This window comes from Acartia tonsa, chromosome 10, assembly GCF_053477335.1.
Source record: "Acartia tonsa isolate MP-2025a chromosome 10, ASM5347733v1, whole genome shotgun sequence".
Taxonomy (NCBI): Eukaryota; Metazoa; Arthropoda; class Copepoda; order Calanoida; family Acartiidae; genus Acartia; species Acartia tonsa.
The window spans coordinates 21,347,542-21,365,229 of record NC_137269.1 but is presented as its reverse complement, the minus strand read 5'-3'; the positions used below and the strand labels follow the sequence as shown (position 1 = coordinate 21,365,229).

Here is a 17,688-nt window from a genome sequence, read left to right as displayed (position 1 = left end):
AAACAGGTAGAAGGTTGGAACCAGTTTTATTGTAGTAGAAATATATTGTTTATCTGCATGTAATTTGCGGTCCCTCAAAGTGCCTAGTCGAGGGGGAGTAGGCACAACAGAGGTTAGGAATGAGAAACATTCTAGGTAGAGGAAACTAACTAATATTTCAAAAATAAGGGATGTGGTCTTTTTCAGTGATTGACAGGCACTTCACTCATCTAAATAATGATAATATCTTTGCTGATAAGGTTTTTATAATACACATCACTTCCAAGACTGAAGAGGCTACATTAAAAATGACCAATTTAAAAGATATGTTAACTTTTGGTTATACGTTGGCTGTCTTATTTACTGTTTCAAATACTTAGAGTAATTATATCTAGACTAAACAACCGTCTGAACAATAAGAACCGGTTAAGTGAGCAGGAGCGGAGTACAGCGTGTTCTCAATATATGGATGACGACGACCTTTCAGACTCCACAAGTGAACGCGGCTTTGGATGCACAGGTATTGAAAACCCCTTTTGTATCAAATAGGTACAAAAATAAGCTTATATATTTGATTAAGATAACATCTTTCACAGATCAAAATATAAGAACATTAAGAAAAGATTTAGTTTAGTCTCTGAATAAAATAGAAAATTAAAAAAAAACTTCGCAAATTTTTATAACAAGAAACCATGTGTTCCAAATTCCTATTTCATAAAAAGTATTGTTAGATTAAATTACAGTAATCACATTTAACAATAATATTTCACTAATAGTATATAATATCAAATTATTCACTGTTAAGGGGTCTTCAACTAACCCCTGTCATATTTATTTAAGGTGCTGGATTTTCCTACTCCAGTCTCCATAGAAAAAAGAATTCCGAGGCAGATTTTGGAAATCCGAATATCTACACGGCATTAGACGATCCAAAGGAACATTTCAATGTAACATTGTCATACTTCAGATTGAAAGATGTAGAAGTAGCGAAGTAGCGGACAAAGTTAGTTAGGTACAGAGCAGATGTTAATTTGTAATTTCTAAAAAAAGAAAGAGAGAGAAATTTAAAGAAATTCGAGAAACCATTAAAAAGATATGGTTTACATCATATGAAGCATTAACGACAGACAGACGGACAAAACAAGGGTTGAACACGATGCTTATATGCCATAGGAATCTTCACTGAAAATTTCAGCTGTCTAACTTCAATATTAGCAGATAAAATCACATTTCCTCAAAAGTGTTACGGACTGACTGACGGACAAACAACGTAAATCATAGAGCAGCTTCGCTACTAATAAAGAAAATACACCTTAATTATATGTATAAAAAACACATTTTGATTTATTATTCTTAATAGTTATATTGAAATGAAACAATACAGGATAATCCCAAACTAAATGTATGTGAAGAAATAAACAGAGGTCTATCTAGTCTCAAACCAAGCAATAAAACATTAAGTAAGTTTTTTGGTTTAAATTAAAGAAAACTAAATCTGAAATACTACAATTCTAAAAGGTATTTTTACAAAAAAAAAAAAAATTTATAAGCAATTTTGCAAACATAAATAACAGAATATTTTAAACTTTTGCCAACTATCTAATGACCTCGTAAGGTAATCAATGACGCTCGAACGCCAGGTCTAGAAAACTGAAGGGAGCAGTACCGAATATAAACCTAACCTAACTACTCCCACCCTTATTTGAAAATTTGGGTGGAGGGGGGTGTGTTATGGCCGACATGGCATTTGGAATGAAATTACCACCAATTAATTTGATTTATAAAATTCAGCATAAATTCATTTTGTTATTTTTCCTATAACTTTGTGTAAAATTGTACAAGCACCAACTTTCTTAAATCCTAATAAAGTTGTTCCCTGTATGTAATTCTAAGGATGTTGGAAAAACTAAATTCTTAGATTTATACAGCATTAACAATGTACATTAATATTTGTAAATTAAGAAAACAATTTAAAAAGGCAGACTAGGGTACAAATAGCCCTATGTTCAGGGGTTGGGAGGGATGCTTGTCAATGTATTCTCCCTCCCAAAATATAAATGGAATTTATCCTGGTTGATATTTGGAAGAACTAAGACAATCCTGAGTTTAAATTGTAACTATAAATCTTTGAACTGTACTTAGTGGGAATTAAGTATTCCTTAAGTATTATCCATCTTACACTATGCTCTAGGCTTCACCCAAATATTCTTAATGGTTTCCCTCAGAGTGCCTAGTCGAGCATAGAAATCGCAACCCCCCTTAATTCAAATGTAGTTATTTTTCTCCTTTTGTTAATTGTTGCCTTAGGTTAGTTTATTTAGGGTAGCCCCGAAGGGTTAAGGTACAGCTGAGTTGGAGCCCCCTGCAGGGTCGAGGAATAAAAAAATCTTCCCTTCCTTAATATCAATGGATGTTTCTGTGATTGACAGGCACTTTGAGTGAAAGCACTACTATTCTCCTTTATATTCTTGTTATATGCAAGGATCAGCAATAGATGTGTTAACTTAATTGATAGCTTGTAACCTAAAACAGCTTTGGGGACTTTTATTGAATTTTGATTGGTTGGTTCATTTAGTTGTGTGTCTAAACGTTTAAAGCACTAATTAAAATCTACATAAAGGATAATTTTGTATATGATGATTTGGGATGTACATCAATTTGTCTTATCCCTTTAGATCCCTGCCTGTTTACTCGCATATCCTGTGCACACCTACCTACATGTTATTTAAACCCATGTAATTGTCTTTCCTTTCTAGTCACTGCAACAATTTACCAGGGAAAGGACAGTGGATGATGAAAGAATATATATTTTCCCCATTGGGGGCTCTGCTGAGGGGTTTGGGGTGGGGGGGTGGGGTGAAGCGTCTCCTCCAACTACCAATTTAACATTGAAAATAAGTATTGTTTTTAAAAATGGGGGGAAGGGGGTGTGTTTACCATGGGTGATTTGTCTTGGTAAGTAGTAGGTATCCTCTCCCAAAATAGTTATAAACCTCTCTTGACTTATTAGTATCTTCACTGTAATGGAGAACATTCATTGGTTAGACATCCTGTTACTTTCATATAAGGATTGTCCTTTCCCTCCCAATTATACACAGGAAGTAGTTAAAATAGTAGGTTTAAGGATAAGAAAACAAGAACAATAATGTACAGAAGTACGATATCAGTAATAAACCTCTACAGGTTACTTTCATATACTTTTACATACACAAAGTTAAGATATTGGTAACAGTAATAACTGATCCGATTGAGTTCTCTATTTTAGCAAAGCTTTACATAGGTTCCGGGATGTCTTAAGAGATTATTTATTTAGAACCTGGGATGGCGTAGACTAGTATCAGTTTACCTCTCTTTACTGCTAGTGCTGCCAATAAAACCAATTAAATCAAAATGTCAGGGCAGAGGTGAGCCTGTGTGTGTTTCCAAAGTCTTTCCCAGCTCGCCACTGCCATTTTGATTTTAAAATCGCTATTATGTGAGCCGCTATCAAAGTCGGCTGCTCACTATAGGCATGGGCGGGCAGTAGCATCGCTGGCATTTTAAAATCCAGCTCAGTTTAACTATTTTAACTTAATCAGACTTGATTGTATAATTTGTAATTACTATTCCTAGTGAAGAATAGTCATTTCTTTACAGATTACCCCTCTTCAAACTTTTAGTTCTACAATTTTACTTGGTTTTATTCTTTTTCAACTTATTTTCCTTAATCCAAGTTTAAATCCTGAAATAAGTAGAGCATTTCTTGAAGAAAAAAATACTAGAGGTATAGATTTCACCAATTTATTGAGGAATCACATCCATACTGATCAGATACAAACAAGTCACTATAAAAAATATTATTTTTAACTGTATCAAATACTTTGATTATATCAAGGTATTAAAAATATTCCTTGAAAATTTGTAAGGAATTTGACAGAATTTGATAGAATGATGGTTTGAATGTAGATTGCTGAAAGTATTTTTTTTTTCAACTGCTGCAGCTTTCAGCCGTAATTAGCCGCCTCTTTAAGCAGCTACTTTATATTTATAACTAGCTGTTTCGCTCCATAGCCTCTAAGGGCTTTGCCCCAATAGAAAATTTTAAAAAATGATGTTTTTGGGGAAAATAGCCTAAAACCACCACAGGACCAGTGGGTATATTCCCTTAATAGTAGAATCCAATCGGTTCAGTGGTTACCGAGATCTTAAGGGATGGACGGATGGACAGACGGACAGACATTATTCTACTTGGTATGCTAGATACATCCGACCTTAATGTGTGCAATAAAACGATATCGTTAATTTCAGATCGTATGAGTGTAGGAAGCTCAGGTGGGTATGACCGTCTTGATTTCAGCAGGGCACACTCAGACCTTAGACCAGAATATCACTCTACTCATACTCTTAAATCTCATAGGTAGTACCCTTTTTAGTAGCAAAGCTAATCTATAACTATCTTTGTCTGTCCATCTGTCTGTAACGCAAAGGGGAAAATGTGATTTTCTCGGCTGCTATTTTTATTACAACTTACTTTTCTATAATGGTGTCGTGATTTTCCTTGATTTATCGCATATTTTCTCTTATTTTTAGTTTTCATTGTGATATCTAAATATTTGCTCTAAAACTCTCTTGGTAAAGTGTCATCCATGTTTTATTTATTTTCTGTTACTGCTCGTACCCCATTAATTTATTCTTAGTTTATACATATAAATACATGTAAAGTATTTATAATTTCTTCATCTTAGGTTAAATGTCTAGGTATAATACGAAATAGATAGATAAATATAAATGTTGTTTTAGTTCTCGTGAAGATATGTTACAAGTTGATAGTGGTGTCTCATCTGCCCAGAGTTCTATCACTGTCCCCTGGTCAAATCAAAGGTATGGACACGCCATAGTGAATGGTAGCTACGCTAAATTGATAAGAAACCTAACTCCGTGTCATAAGTAAAGACGTTAAAAATTGTCCCTACTGAGGATATGTGCGCGACATACATAGTGAGATTAGGGGAGGGGGGATGTATTGGCCCAAAAACATAGGCAACTCATAATTATGCATTTATCATATAATGATATTATATTCGCCTGATAATTAAAACCTTAAAATTATTTTGGTTCAAAATATCGGAAAACAATCTTTAAAACAAGCAAATATTTTTTTAATTTAGCCGTTTATCGAGTGCCAGAAGTACGGGCACAGTCCCCTGGTCCTCCAACAATCAAGATTCTTCCAGGTATAACCTAATTTTAAATATCTTTGCTAGTTTTTCTTTGGAGTAGAATGTTGTCTGATTTTCTTTTTGTATGTTAATCATTTAGGTATAAGTTTTTTTAAAACTTATCTGGTTTTTAAAATGTTTGTTGTGAATTTTCTTTGCAATAATGATATGATTAATATTATTGTATTGATTGTCAAGTGATATCACGGATAAGAAAATGGGCGATTAATTGGTATACATCCCTTAATAATAAGAAAAAAGTTCCGTATTCTAAAATTGTTTTAAAGTTTGCACATTGCTAGTTTGGAACTGACCAATGAAAAGACATATAAAGGGTGTTAAAAAAAACGATCGCTTCACTCTTTTCAATATAAACCCTACAGTTTTGGTCAGAAACAAACAAAAAATGACCCAAATCATGACCAAGCAATGACAATTAGAAAACATTATTGATTTTGATTTCTACTTACCTCTCCTGTGCACTACAGCTCGAGTTCTAGCCCTTGTGGAGAATTTTTCCTTACATGGAGATTAAAAATCAACAAATCTTCTTAAATACTATAAATCGTGTAGTATGTCAGAGTTTTTGATGGAGCATGTAAAGACCTTTCTAAAGACACCTTAACCAGGTTTCTAACTCAATCTTAGCCAATTTGACATGAAAAAGACAGACCCATCAAACATTGAGACATGAAAGGTATGTCTAGTCCTTGAAGTTTGACAGATCTTTCTTTTTGATGCCAAAATGGCTAAGATTGTGTTAGAAACATGGTTAAGGTGTCTATAGATCAAAAATTCTAAACATTACGGGGTCTCTACAAGATTTTAAGTACTTAAGACGTTTTGTTCTTTTATTTTAAAGACAGAGCCGTCATGTCTGAATGTTTGATGGGTCTGCCTTATTGATGCCAAATTGGCAAGGATTGAGTTAGAAATCTCGTTAAGGCGTCTATAGAAAGGTCTTTACATGCCCCATCAAAAACTCTGGACATTATGGGGTCTATCTACAAGATTTCAAGTACTTTAGACAATTAATTATTTTTACAAAACTATAAAAATTTGTAATAAAATATGCACTCTCCATGTAAGGAAAAATTCTCAATGACTAGGAATCGAGCTGTAGTGCTCAGGAGAGGTAAGTAGAAATCAAAATTCAATAGTGTTTTCTCATTGTCATTGCATGGACATGAAATGGGTCATTTTTTGTTAGTTTTTGACCAAAACTGTAGGGTTTATACTGAAAAAAGTAAAGCGATCGGTTTTTAACACCCTTTAATATAATTCCAATAGATTATATTTCTCTGAAATATTTTTTTTTATTAAAATAATTGAATACCTCTTCCAATTTTAGGCCTAAAGAAGGAGAATTATTAACAACTAGTTTTACCTCAACGCGTCACCGACGGAATCTGAGCAACCCGGGAGGTCTGCAGTACAATATGGATGTACCCTCCAGTAATAGTACGGCTAGTACAAGTATTACACCTGGATATAACAGTAGTAGTGGTGGTAGTAAGGTGGATAACAGACTATCAGCTGATACTAATATTTTACAGGTATAGTGTAAGCAAAAAAAATTCAGACATTTTTAAAATTCAAATTGCTCTGCTTGTTCTTAATGATGTATACCGTAAGAACCGTTTTGAACTCTAGTTTTTAATGAACGTATAATTAAGGAGCTAAGTGATAAAAAGTCCCAACTGACTTAGTAATTATAGGAGATTGAAATATATTTAGAATGTACAAAAAGAAATGCGCTTATTTTTCAATTTAAATCTGCGGAGCTTGTGTTATTGATAGAAAAATTCTAAAATAATATTGATAGAATTTTCGTAATATAATATTAAAATATTACAGGTACGGACAGACCTGCCAGTCCGATCAGACCGGATAAACCTGGCGCGCCTGCACCAGGGAGAGTTCATCCATCCATTGTCCACAGACGAGTTCGATCCAATCGTCCGACCTAGCAGCAGGATGGGGCTGTCAATACACAACGCAGATGATTTTGACAATGAAGATGTTATTTTGTAACTTTGCGCGTTTTTATCCCCGTTCGCGCATTTTTTGTTCACGTTAAAAATGACTTCTAATATCCCAGTGCATTTTTTGTGTATAGCGACACTTTCTTCTTGTGATCAGTGAAAATATTTATTCATTTTTATAAAAATTAAGACACTTATAAAGTGACAATGTGAGCTTAAACTCAACTATTAATAAAAACTTTAGAACTATTTTACTGTTGTCTAGCTTATTTAGCTACTTTAAATTCATTCAGATTTGTACAGATATGATTAATTTGTTGACCTTATGTATACTGTATACTAGTATAGTTATATGACAATTATAAAGTTTTAATGTTAATTATTTTATAGAAATGAATCTTATGAAATAATGTAAGCCCAATTCAATGCTGTTTAGAAAATTTTAAATTGATGTAAAACAATTTTGGGATTCTTCAGAGTGCATCTATTTTACAAGTTACTTGTGTTGGTCTGTCTGTAACAATTGTATATCTAAGTTATATCTTCTTAGTTGTATTTAGTTGTAATAAATTTAAAAACTTCCTAGAAATGAATTACCATAATTTTATTTTTAACCGTCTAATCAAATATGGCATTTACCAATAGTTTGTTTATAAAATGGGTGCCTTCATACAAAATACTTTGTTGAGCACTGCTCCCCCCCCCCCCCTCATTTTGTAATAAATAAAAAAGAAAGGGATGGGTAGTTTTTGTTTGTTTATAGATCAGATTATATTCCGTATGGGTTAGACATAGCAAAACACCTCCTCTCTCTCTTACTTTAATTCATTTTTATAAAACGGGGGTAGGAGTGTCAGTGATCAATTCAACAGCCATTTTCTATGAAAGCACTATTAAATGGATATTCTGTGATATAATCTAGAGCTAAAAACTTTCGAGAGAGAAAAATATAAACATGAATGTTTGACTCAAATTACAAACTAAAAAGGCTCTATTTTTAAATAAGAATTTAATGTCATAAGTGGATCTATGAGTTTGATTTTTTAATTAGTTTTATAACAATAATTTGAAAAAATGCAGGGGTGTATATTGTAAATAATTACCCCTCACATTTGTTTTCTTTTTGGCGGGCTTCTTAAAGTTACACAAAATTTAAATCATACAGCTTACATTTATTAATTTCAACTTTTACACTTACGAAAATTTATAGTTTATTTGTATAGAGAAATAAAATTTTATTATTTCGATTAGTTTTTACCGGTTTAATATTTTGTGAAACTTTATTTGTGATTTTATTAATTTTAAAGGCATCTAAAATAACTTGACTATAGCGGACTTGAAAGAAAATCTACTCTATGATTTACTTTGGTTGTTGTCTTAAAATGTTATTAAACCTTCTTGGGTCATTTCGCTAAAATACCTTTAGAGCACAAAGAACCTTCTCTCAGTTTTTAAAATATGTATTTTTAATTTTCTTTCATAGGAACTTCTTATATTTTTTATCCTACAGCTGTTAAACCGATTTTTTTAATTGGTAGGTATAAAAGCTAATTTAATCAATTCTGCTACGCTATCTACTCATCTAAGGTTGTTTTTCATCTTGTTTGTTTGTTTTATATATAGGGCAGCTTTAAGAATATTAGATTACTTAATGTTTATATGAATTTTAAAAAAATGCTCAAAATCTTTTACGTGACCTAGACTTATTAAAAAAATAGATTTTACATAAATTGATTTATAATCTTTAGATGAAAGACTTTATTAAATAGTTGAATGTATTGTATAATTAAAAGTTATGTATAGAAATATTGTTGAAGATGTATATTAGATATGTAAATCAAATGTATCCAAAAATTTTGTACAAATCAAAATAAAATGATTTCGCATTGAAATGTTGTTTTTTTAGGACTTGGCATTTAGTTTTCACTTCTTCCACCAATTAAATTTTCAATAAAAGGCTTTTTGGCACCTTGGTACCTCCAAAATAGTTGTCTTCAATAAGTTTTTATGTGGGTGTTTTTATTTTTATTTCAAACAGGCATCATTTTTCATGAAAAATATTCTTGTTTCAATAGATTTGACAAGGGATCAGCTGCAATCATCCGACTTACTATGAACCATCATCATTTAAGTGCACTTTGGCGAGAGATCGCGCGACAATAATACCTATATCTTAAACACTTAGAAACCATGACGACAACAATAATAAAAGACATGCTATAGTATACAATAAATTTTTTTGCTGTAAAGTTTAAAGAAATACCTGTTACAGGAAAATCATACAAAGTTTGAAATCGACAGGACAAGTCTATCATGCTTAAATTAACGATAAGGAGCTAACCGTACCGCACCCTAATTATAAAAGTGTCACCTGAAAATAGAAGTATTTAAGACATTAAAAAAAGTGAATTGAAAGAAAGAGAATTTAGCTTTGTAAAAAATATATTGAAGTTTGAATTATTTAATACTAAAAAGTAAACTTGAACACACAGTATCCAAGTTTGGATGTTTTGGCCTCTAAAGATAACTTTGGTATAGTCCCTTTTCGTAACATCGCACCTTATGGGGGCGATTCTTCGTATTTTTCACAGTAGCTTTTTTCCTATCCTGTGGGGCAATCACCTAACCTATAAAAAGTCATTTTAAAAATACGACGAATCGCCCCTTATGGGGCGATGTTACGAAAGGGACTATTCCCGATAACTTTTATATGAAAAAAATAGTCTTTTTTACAAATTGTATGTGGATAAACCCCTCTCAAATTTTAAAAAATACATCATCTTATTTACCTCCTTTTAGCCACCTCAAAAAAACCTGATCAAAATCAACCTTTCAAAATTTATCAAAAGTACCCAAAGTTTTGAGAAGCTTAAAGGATAATGTGGTTCTGAAACTTTGGATACCAGTGTAACCTACTGTCCGATTTCCTTTCCTCCCTGGATAAAAGGGGCGTTTTTATTTTATAATAAAAGTGTAACTTAAAGAGAAAATGTGCAAATTTTTATTCTCACTACATCTAACCCCAATTTAAAAGTCACTTACGTTTGAATTAAAAATGAGATAAAATTTCTTTATATTTGGTATTTTAGAATTTAGCTTGATATATAGAAGAAACAAATAACTAAGAAATTTAACAAGAATAACAAAATCCAAAAAAAATGAAGCAAAAATAAAACATTGATGGATAAATGTCATGAAAAAATATTAGAAAATCTCGAAACCTTTATAAAAAAAGAATATGTGTGACTGACGGACCAAATAAGTTGTATTCTAGTTGTTCTTTTGAATTTGGAAAAGTGTATCTTCACAAAAAAAACCAGCAGTTTATCCTAAATTTTGTTTATCATGATTGGTGGTAAACATCAAAATATTATCCTTTTTAAGATCCTCAGGTATGTGTTGTAATAAATACACTTTTCAACCAATAATTTTAAACAACAAAAGGGTTCATTTGTTAATCATAAATGGGTGTATACATAAATTTATCGTCCGTTCTCTTATCACTTGAGATCCCTGAGAGGAAGGGCACATTGATAACGTTTTCTTATTCGTTGTCTTGTTGACTTTTAATAAATTTTGAGGGGTTCGTTCATTACGTTGAGTGTCCAAACGTTTCAACCATTGATTTTAATCTACAGAGGTGGTATTTTTGTGTATCATCACTGGGGATCTACATAAATTTATCTGCCATTGTCATATCTTTTATATCCCTGCATATAATGGTTCTGACATGAACCCATAATCATTAATTTATTTTTTATTCAGTCTCGCTAACTAAAACAACAGTAAAGATAAAAGGATGGTTTCTCATTCTTACATAAAAGTAACATGATGGCTGTCTGTCCTTTACACTGCACTGAAGCATCCTAAAGGTCCATGAAAGATTATAACTAGTTTAGGGTAGGATACTTCCCCCATCCTCCTGAGAGAATTCGACCTTAGAACCCCCCCTCCCCTCTACAAAAAAAAATATTTTTCTACTTTTACTTTTACAAACTAAAATTTAAAGTGAAGCTTTGATATCCCCTCTTCCCAAAGTGCTCTTAAGTCCAATTAATTTATCCAAAACAAGGATGATAAAATCCCCATAAAAGCGGAGCTCTAAAATTAGACGTTAGGACACACGAAAATTAACACTTGTAGAGTATCAGAACTTGATAACAGAATGTTAATTTATACGTTTAAACAAAATTGTGCATTTATTTGTTTACAATTTGTTAATTGAATACAGTATACTTTTAAGAATAAGCTTATAATATTGTATCTTGAATCATTATTCAAAAAGCATATAAATAGGATTATTATATCATAAAAAGTACAGAATAAGCATTTTTAAAATGGGCGTAGAGACTTTCTAGTAACGATTATAGAGTGTCTACCTAAAAATCGTACATAACTGTAATAGGAATAATCTTGCAAAGTTTGAAACCGATATGAAAATTCTATTAAAATTAATGTTACTGACGGACGGGCCGACCGACCTACCTACTAATTAAAGAAATGCTTCGCTTTAAGCTTTAAAGAAACAGTGTCTTTATTTATCCATATATCCTTTCCAAAACATGCAAAAATAGGTACAATACAATTTTGTTTTCCTTCTTTAGAAAAATCAATACAAATATTTCTATAAAATCTTAAAGAAATATTACGTCTTAATAAAATATACTTCATGAATAATTCCTACGTTTTTAAGGAAAATTTAGGTTTGTTGTAATAGAATACATATTAATAATGCGCATCTTCTTTGATGGAATGTCATCATATAAAAAAAAATTGAGTTGAAAGCATACAATTTATACATTAAAATTTGTCGTCTAATAACAAATTGATCTTAGCTGGCATAATACAGACAGACTAACGACCAAATCCTATTTGAAATGATAGGCTAAACATTTGAACCACCACTGAGAAAGTTAAAGTTAAAATGTTCAAGAAAGTTATAAAAGAAGAGGAACAATAAAGGTAAAAAGCGAAAAGGATATAATATTAGAATACAGTTCTTAGGGTGACTTCAAACTGAACTTTCAATGATAATCAGCTTATTACTAAGCAGCTTATAGTGCCTAATAAAATTGACGTTATACAATACAAATGACGAAAGATAGGCCAGAATACATTTAACGATTGGTCAATATACATGTATACTGGCCTATCATTGTACATTTGTTTTGTCATGAAATCTTTTTTTATTGGGTATTATAAGCTGCTTCACTCATTACAGAATGAACAAACGTCATGAACTGCAATAGAGTAGCTACCTTAATACAAATATAAAAGGCTGAGAGGGGCTAAAAGTGGTCTACTAACGATTTAATGAACACTGCCGGTTTTTCTTGTGCCATGTTGAAACAATCAATTTCAGTTTTACCTCTCTACTACAAATATAAATACTCAACACAAATTACAATATTTACAAACAAAATAAGAGGAACATAGACCATAGGTCAGAATTATTAAAGAATTTTAAAGGGCAGTTTGGTCGATTAAGGTCTCACTAACTACTAAACTGTTTGAGCTCTACGTTTTAAAGAAGCTTCAAATATGTCCCGCTTTTAAGCTTTTTTATTTTTAGATTTGATATTTATGATTCTTTTTTCTGCATTTTTTAATCCATATATATGCTGATTTTAGAGTCGCAGCCGCTTGTCTTGAAATTTATTTAAATGCTGAATCTCGGGTTATTATAATCAATTTATTATACTTTATTTAGGGCTATTGAAGTTATCTAATTTTTGCATATGCGTTCAAATCCTATAAAGTTCTACCCATCTCTAGGAATTTCAATATATCACAAAGATAGACTTTTTAAAAATCTGTTAAGATCTTTATTTTATACACTTTAACTTCAACAAAACAATCGATAAATTGTGAATGATTCACTAAATTACTACATATAATGATCAAGTCTCCTATAGCTCATGAGTAAAAAAACATCTTTCTTAAAGTTTTTAAATAGACCATATATACTTTGCCAATTATAATGTAGCTTCGCTACAAATAAGAATTAAGATAAATTTGTAAAACAAAACTTGTCATGTCCTTTTTTTCCAATTCATTTTCTAAAACGTTTTGTTTTATCCAATAAAACATTAAGAATTTTGGCATTACCTCAACTTCTTTGCTAATTAATTGGAAGGTGAACTTTTTGTCTAATTTTAAGCAATTAAGAAACTAAAGAAAAGAAAATGTATAAAAAGCTGAGGAAATAAAAAGTTGGTTTTCTTCATAGAGAACCACTTAACCGAGATACACCACGCCATTCTGTAAAATTATCTAAACTAATTGAAATATTTTCGTCAAACATAAATTAGTTTTTAAACTAAACCTCCTAATATTATTATAAAAAATTAGAATTTGCTTTAGTATCCAAATAATTTGTAGAAAAATTGCGTGCTTTCTCAGATAAAATTACGAAGAGACATAATAAAAATTGACTTTGATGATAACTTTAAAATATCTAAAATCTTATTAAACAAAAAAGCTGAAATATTATTTAAAAGTATAAATCTTAATAGGAGTTTCAAACACTAGCGGCCTTTTAGGACACCTCCTGGGGATGGTTTCCTAACCTATAGGAAGCTTGACTTGAAGATAAAGCGGTTCATCGGTTAGCGAGATAACTTGCTTAAAACAGACAGATAGCCTGTTATTATTATATAAAGATTTCAAAATGTCTTAATTGCACTAGGGTTTGGGGTGACTCTTAAATAGACACAAACACACACATACACCAACATCCACACACAAACAAAAAACACAATATGCTTGGCAGAATGTTAAGTGAGGCATCTACAATTAATTCATCTATATATGGCCACTTATATGCAAATCAGACGTGTGAAATTCAAAGTAGAAATAAGATAATTGATTTGCCCAATGAGCAAGAACAAATTTTTCGGTGCTTTTAAAAGATGTATCTACAAACACTATTTAAAGTTTTATCATTTAGTAGATAAACAACTAATATATTTATAATAAAAACAAGTATGACAACATCCATAAAAGCGAAACGGTAGGACAAACGGACATTAACACTTGTATAGTGTCAGAACATTAGATTAAAACACTAGAGGGATAAAGGGTTAAAAAACTGTATCTTCCTATCGCAATCGTCTTGTGCAACCTTCCTATTGGGTCATTGAAAATCAACCAATGGTATCGCTTATATTAACACAGCTAAGTAGCAGAAAATTATTTAGAAGCAGACGAAAGAGGTCTTTGAAAAATTAAGGAGGTAGTTGTCTGTATATACATCTATTCTATAGATTGTTGTCAGAACAGAATATAAATGTATAAGAGTCGAAGCAAAATTGTAAGTAAATTTGTTTAAAAACTGCTTGATACAGGATAATGTTTATGTACATACTTTCATTTTTAGGACTTGATTATAGAGTTGCATCGCTTATAACATTATACTTTGATGTCACAGGAATCAATTTACCAAAAATCAGATCAATCGGGTGATTAGATCACATAAAAATTTGTTGTTAAAAAGTAAAAAAATTAACATGTTTAAAATGGACGTACGGACATTCTGGTAACGATAATAGAGTTGCTACGCTTTCTAAATCGTACCTAACTACTAAAGGAATCACCATGCAAAGTTTGAAATCGATAGGACAATTCTAACATGCCTAAATTAAATCTAAAAAGCTATCTCTCTGTGACGGACGGACGTACGGACGTACGGACGGACCGACCCTAATTATAGAAAAGCTTTGTTTTTAAAAACATGATTTGTAGAATACGCTTGCTTGTCAAAATGTTTAGTTATATTTTTTAAAAGAAGAATACCGCCAAATTTCAAGGTGAGATTGTAAAAACTATATTTTCTTTTTTTTGTCAGATATTATAAATAAATCACTCAGAAAGGGGGTATCCAACCTCTTCAAAATTGAGGTTATTTCTTTTAGAATTTGGTCCATTAAAAATGAAAATTAAAATTTGTAAATAATCAGCAGACACAATACAAAGAAATAAAATGAGATGAATTGTTATCCTTGACCCAGCCCATAGGCGTCCAAGGGGGGGGGTAATGGGCCATTTGGCACCCCCAAACGATTTTGGGGGTGCCGTAGGCACCCCCAAAATTTTTTGAACAATACCCCCCCCAAAAAAAAATTACCCCTACCTTGGGGGTGCCGTAGGCACCCCCAACGATTTTGGGAGGGGTATTTACCCCCCCCAAACCATTTTGGGGGGGTAATTACCCCCCCCCCCAAAATAAATGTTCTTTAAAAAAAAATTTTTGGGGGGGTATTTACCCCCCCCCAAATTGAATGTTCTTAAAAAAAAAATTTTACTGAAAATTTTTTTTTTGGGGGGGGGGAGGGAGTAATCCCCGCCCCCCCCCCCCTAAACCATCCCGGGGATCTATGATGTAATTGTAAAGCACTGAAGATTCCATAAAATAGATACCTAACTAAATTAAATATTCCATTAAATAATGAAAAAGAATTTCTATAGGCGATTTCTTTTGGGAGGATGTCAGGGTGTCTCAAAACTAGTTATAAAACTTACCAGGACCTACAAGACGCTTCACTTTAAAGTAAAATCATATTGGTTCATTGGTTAGTGAGTTAATTATTGTATTTATATGTTCTAAAGAATGAGATACTACTATATATTTGAATAGTAGTGGCGCCCTTAGCATCTAAGAACTCGTGTTTTCTAAAGGGTAAAAAGGGAGGAGAAAAATAGCCTAAAACCACTCAAAGGATTGACCTATAATAGTGTGGAACCATCATAGGATCTATGTGAAGCTTTCCTAAAAAGGAGAACTCAGTATTAAAAGTAATGAAATCTGAAGCTATAGTCAAATAAACCTTACTTACTACTTTATGTTATAGGATAGTACTTATTAACTTAATAGATTAGGTAGGTGCTTTTTTTACATAATTAAATTACCCCCCCCAAAAATTTTACCCCCGGGGTAAATTAGTTTGGGGGGGGTAATTACCCCCCCCAACAGATTTGGGGGGAGTATTTACCCCCCCCAACAGACTTTAGGGGGGGTAATTACCCCCCCCAATCAAATTTTACCCCCGGGGTAAAAATTTTAGGGGGGGTAAAAAAAAACACGAATTACCCCCCGCCCTAAAATTTTTTACCCCCCCCAAAAAAAAAAGCTTGGACGCCCCTGACCCAGCCCAAAACATTTTCGCTGTTTTTGCGGGGGTGCCATAGATTCCGCAGAAATGTTAAAACTGTCATGCGGTTCATATAATAACAAAAAAAACACAATAGCAAAAAAATATATAAATGGGTAATTAAATTAAGTGAGTGAAGTTAATATAGAAATAATTTGCAGTAATGATGGCATTTGAGAAAAGCTTTTTATCGCATCGTAATAATAACAGCTTTCTGCAGATATTATTATTTCAGTTTAGTAAGTAACGAGGGGCCGAAGGCCTAGGCTAAATAAACTGGTAATGAATACACGACTTTTCATAACTAGAAAAAAAATTTATGTTAAAGTGATATTGCACCTCTTTTTTGCATTCTCTTAAAACCAGATATTACTGCAGTGGTCATACGGGATTAAAGGAGAGGTATGATATACGTGGATATTATGACAGGCAAAAAATTGTCGTCAATATATATATCTTGCTAACATGAAACTCGTATATTGGTCAGTTCGTTCATCCAGTAGAAGAAGAGGGGATTGGGTAAAGGGTGTTTAAGGGAGGAATCGTTATTTTAGCCCGTGTCAAGTTTCACTTTATTAGAGAACATGAAAATCTGGTGTAAATTTGATCCAAACTTATCCCTTTCTCCTGACCCTCAAATTATAAAGAGAATTCTACCAAATAGTTCAATACAGTTAAACTAATTGTTATTTAAATTACCCAGGTTCTACGAAATACCAGAAAAAAAAATTGTTTTACCAGAAAAGTGGTAAAGCTGGTCAACCTGGTAAAATATACCAGTTTCGTGGTAAATTTTACCAGCAAAAATTTTAGCCAAAAAATTAGTCAAATTTTACCATTTTTTTTGTAAAATTTGACGAAACAAAAAAACCCGTTTTTTGTGTTTTAAATTAAAAACAGCTCTTCATAATCAGTTGTAGTACTTTAAAATAATGACTTCTATACAATGAAGCCTAAATTTAAAATTTTTTTTTTTTTTTTAAATTTTACCACTTTTGGAAGTTTTACCAAAAATGTGGTCAATTTTACAACTCTATTTTTCAGGTTAAGTCCGAATTTTCGGACTTAGACACAAAAACGCAATTTGGTCAATTTTTACCAAAAAGTTGGTAAAATTTGACAAGGTATTTTTTTAGGCTAAGTCCAGATTTTTGGACTCTGACAAAAAAAATGAACTTGGTAAAATTTGACCAACTTTTTGGTAAAAATTGACAAGGTAAATTTTTAGGCTAAGTCCAGATTTTTGGACTTTAACAAAAAAAAAAACTTGGTAAAATTTGACCAACTTTTTGGTAAAAATTGACAAGGTAAATTTTTAGGCTAAGTCCAGATTTTTGGACTTTGACAAAAAAAAAACTTGGTAAAATTTGACCAACT

At 31.9% G+C, this 17,688-nt stretch overlaps 1 protein-coding gene across 2 annotated transcripts in view; it reads left to right on the top strand.

Annotated features, from left to right (window-relative positions):
* Positions 1–7,577, top strand: part of LOC145329630 (uncharacterized) — a 115,289-nt gene extending 107,712 nt beyond the window's left edge. For both annotated transcript variants that reach the window (XM_080173948.1, XM_080173947.1), the window contains 8 exons: positions 375–499; positions 820–916; positions 1,366–1,439; positions 4,267–4,375; positions 4,759–4,839; positions 5,127–5,192; positions 6,529–6,733; positions 7,035–7,577. In XM_080173948.1, the coding sequence (XP_080030074.1) occupies positions 375–499; positions 820–916; positions 1,366–1,439; positions 4,267–4,375; positions 4,759–4,839; positions 5,127–5,192; positions 6,529–6,733; positions 7,035–7,211 (934 nt within the window). In that variant the 3' untranslated portion in view covers positions 7,212–7,577. The remainder of the gene's footprint in view (positions 1–374; positions 500–819; positions 917–1,365; positions 1,440–4,266; positions 4,376–4,758; positions 4,840–5,126; positions 5,193–6,528; positions 6,734–7,034) is intronic.
* The last annotated feature ends 10,111 nt before the right edge of the window (positions 7,578–17,688 follow it).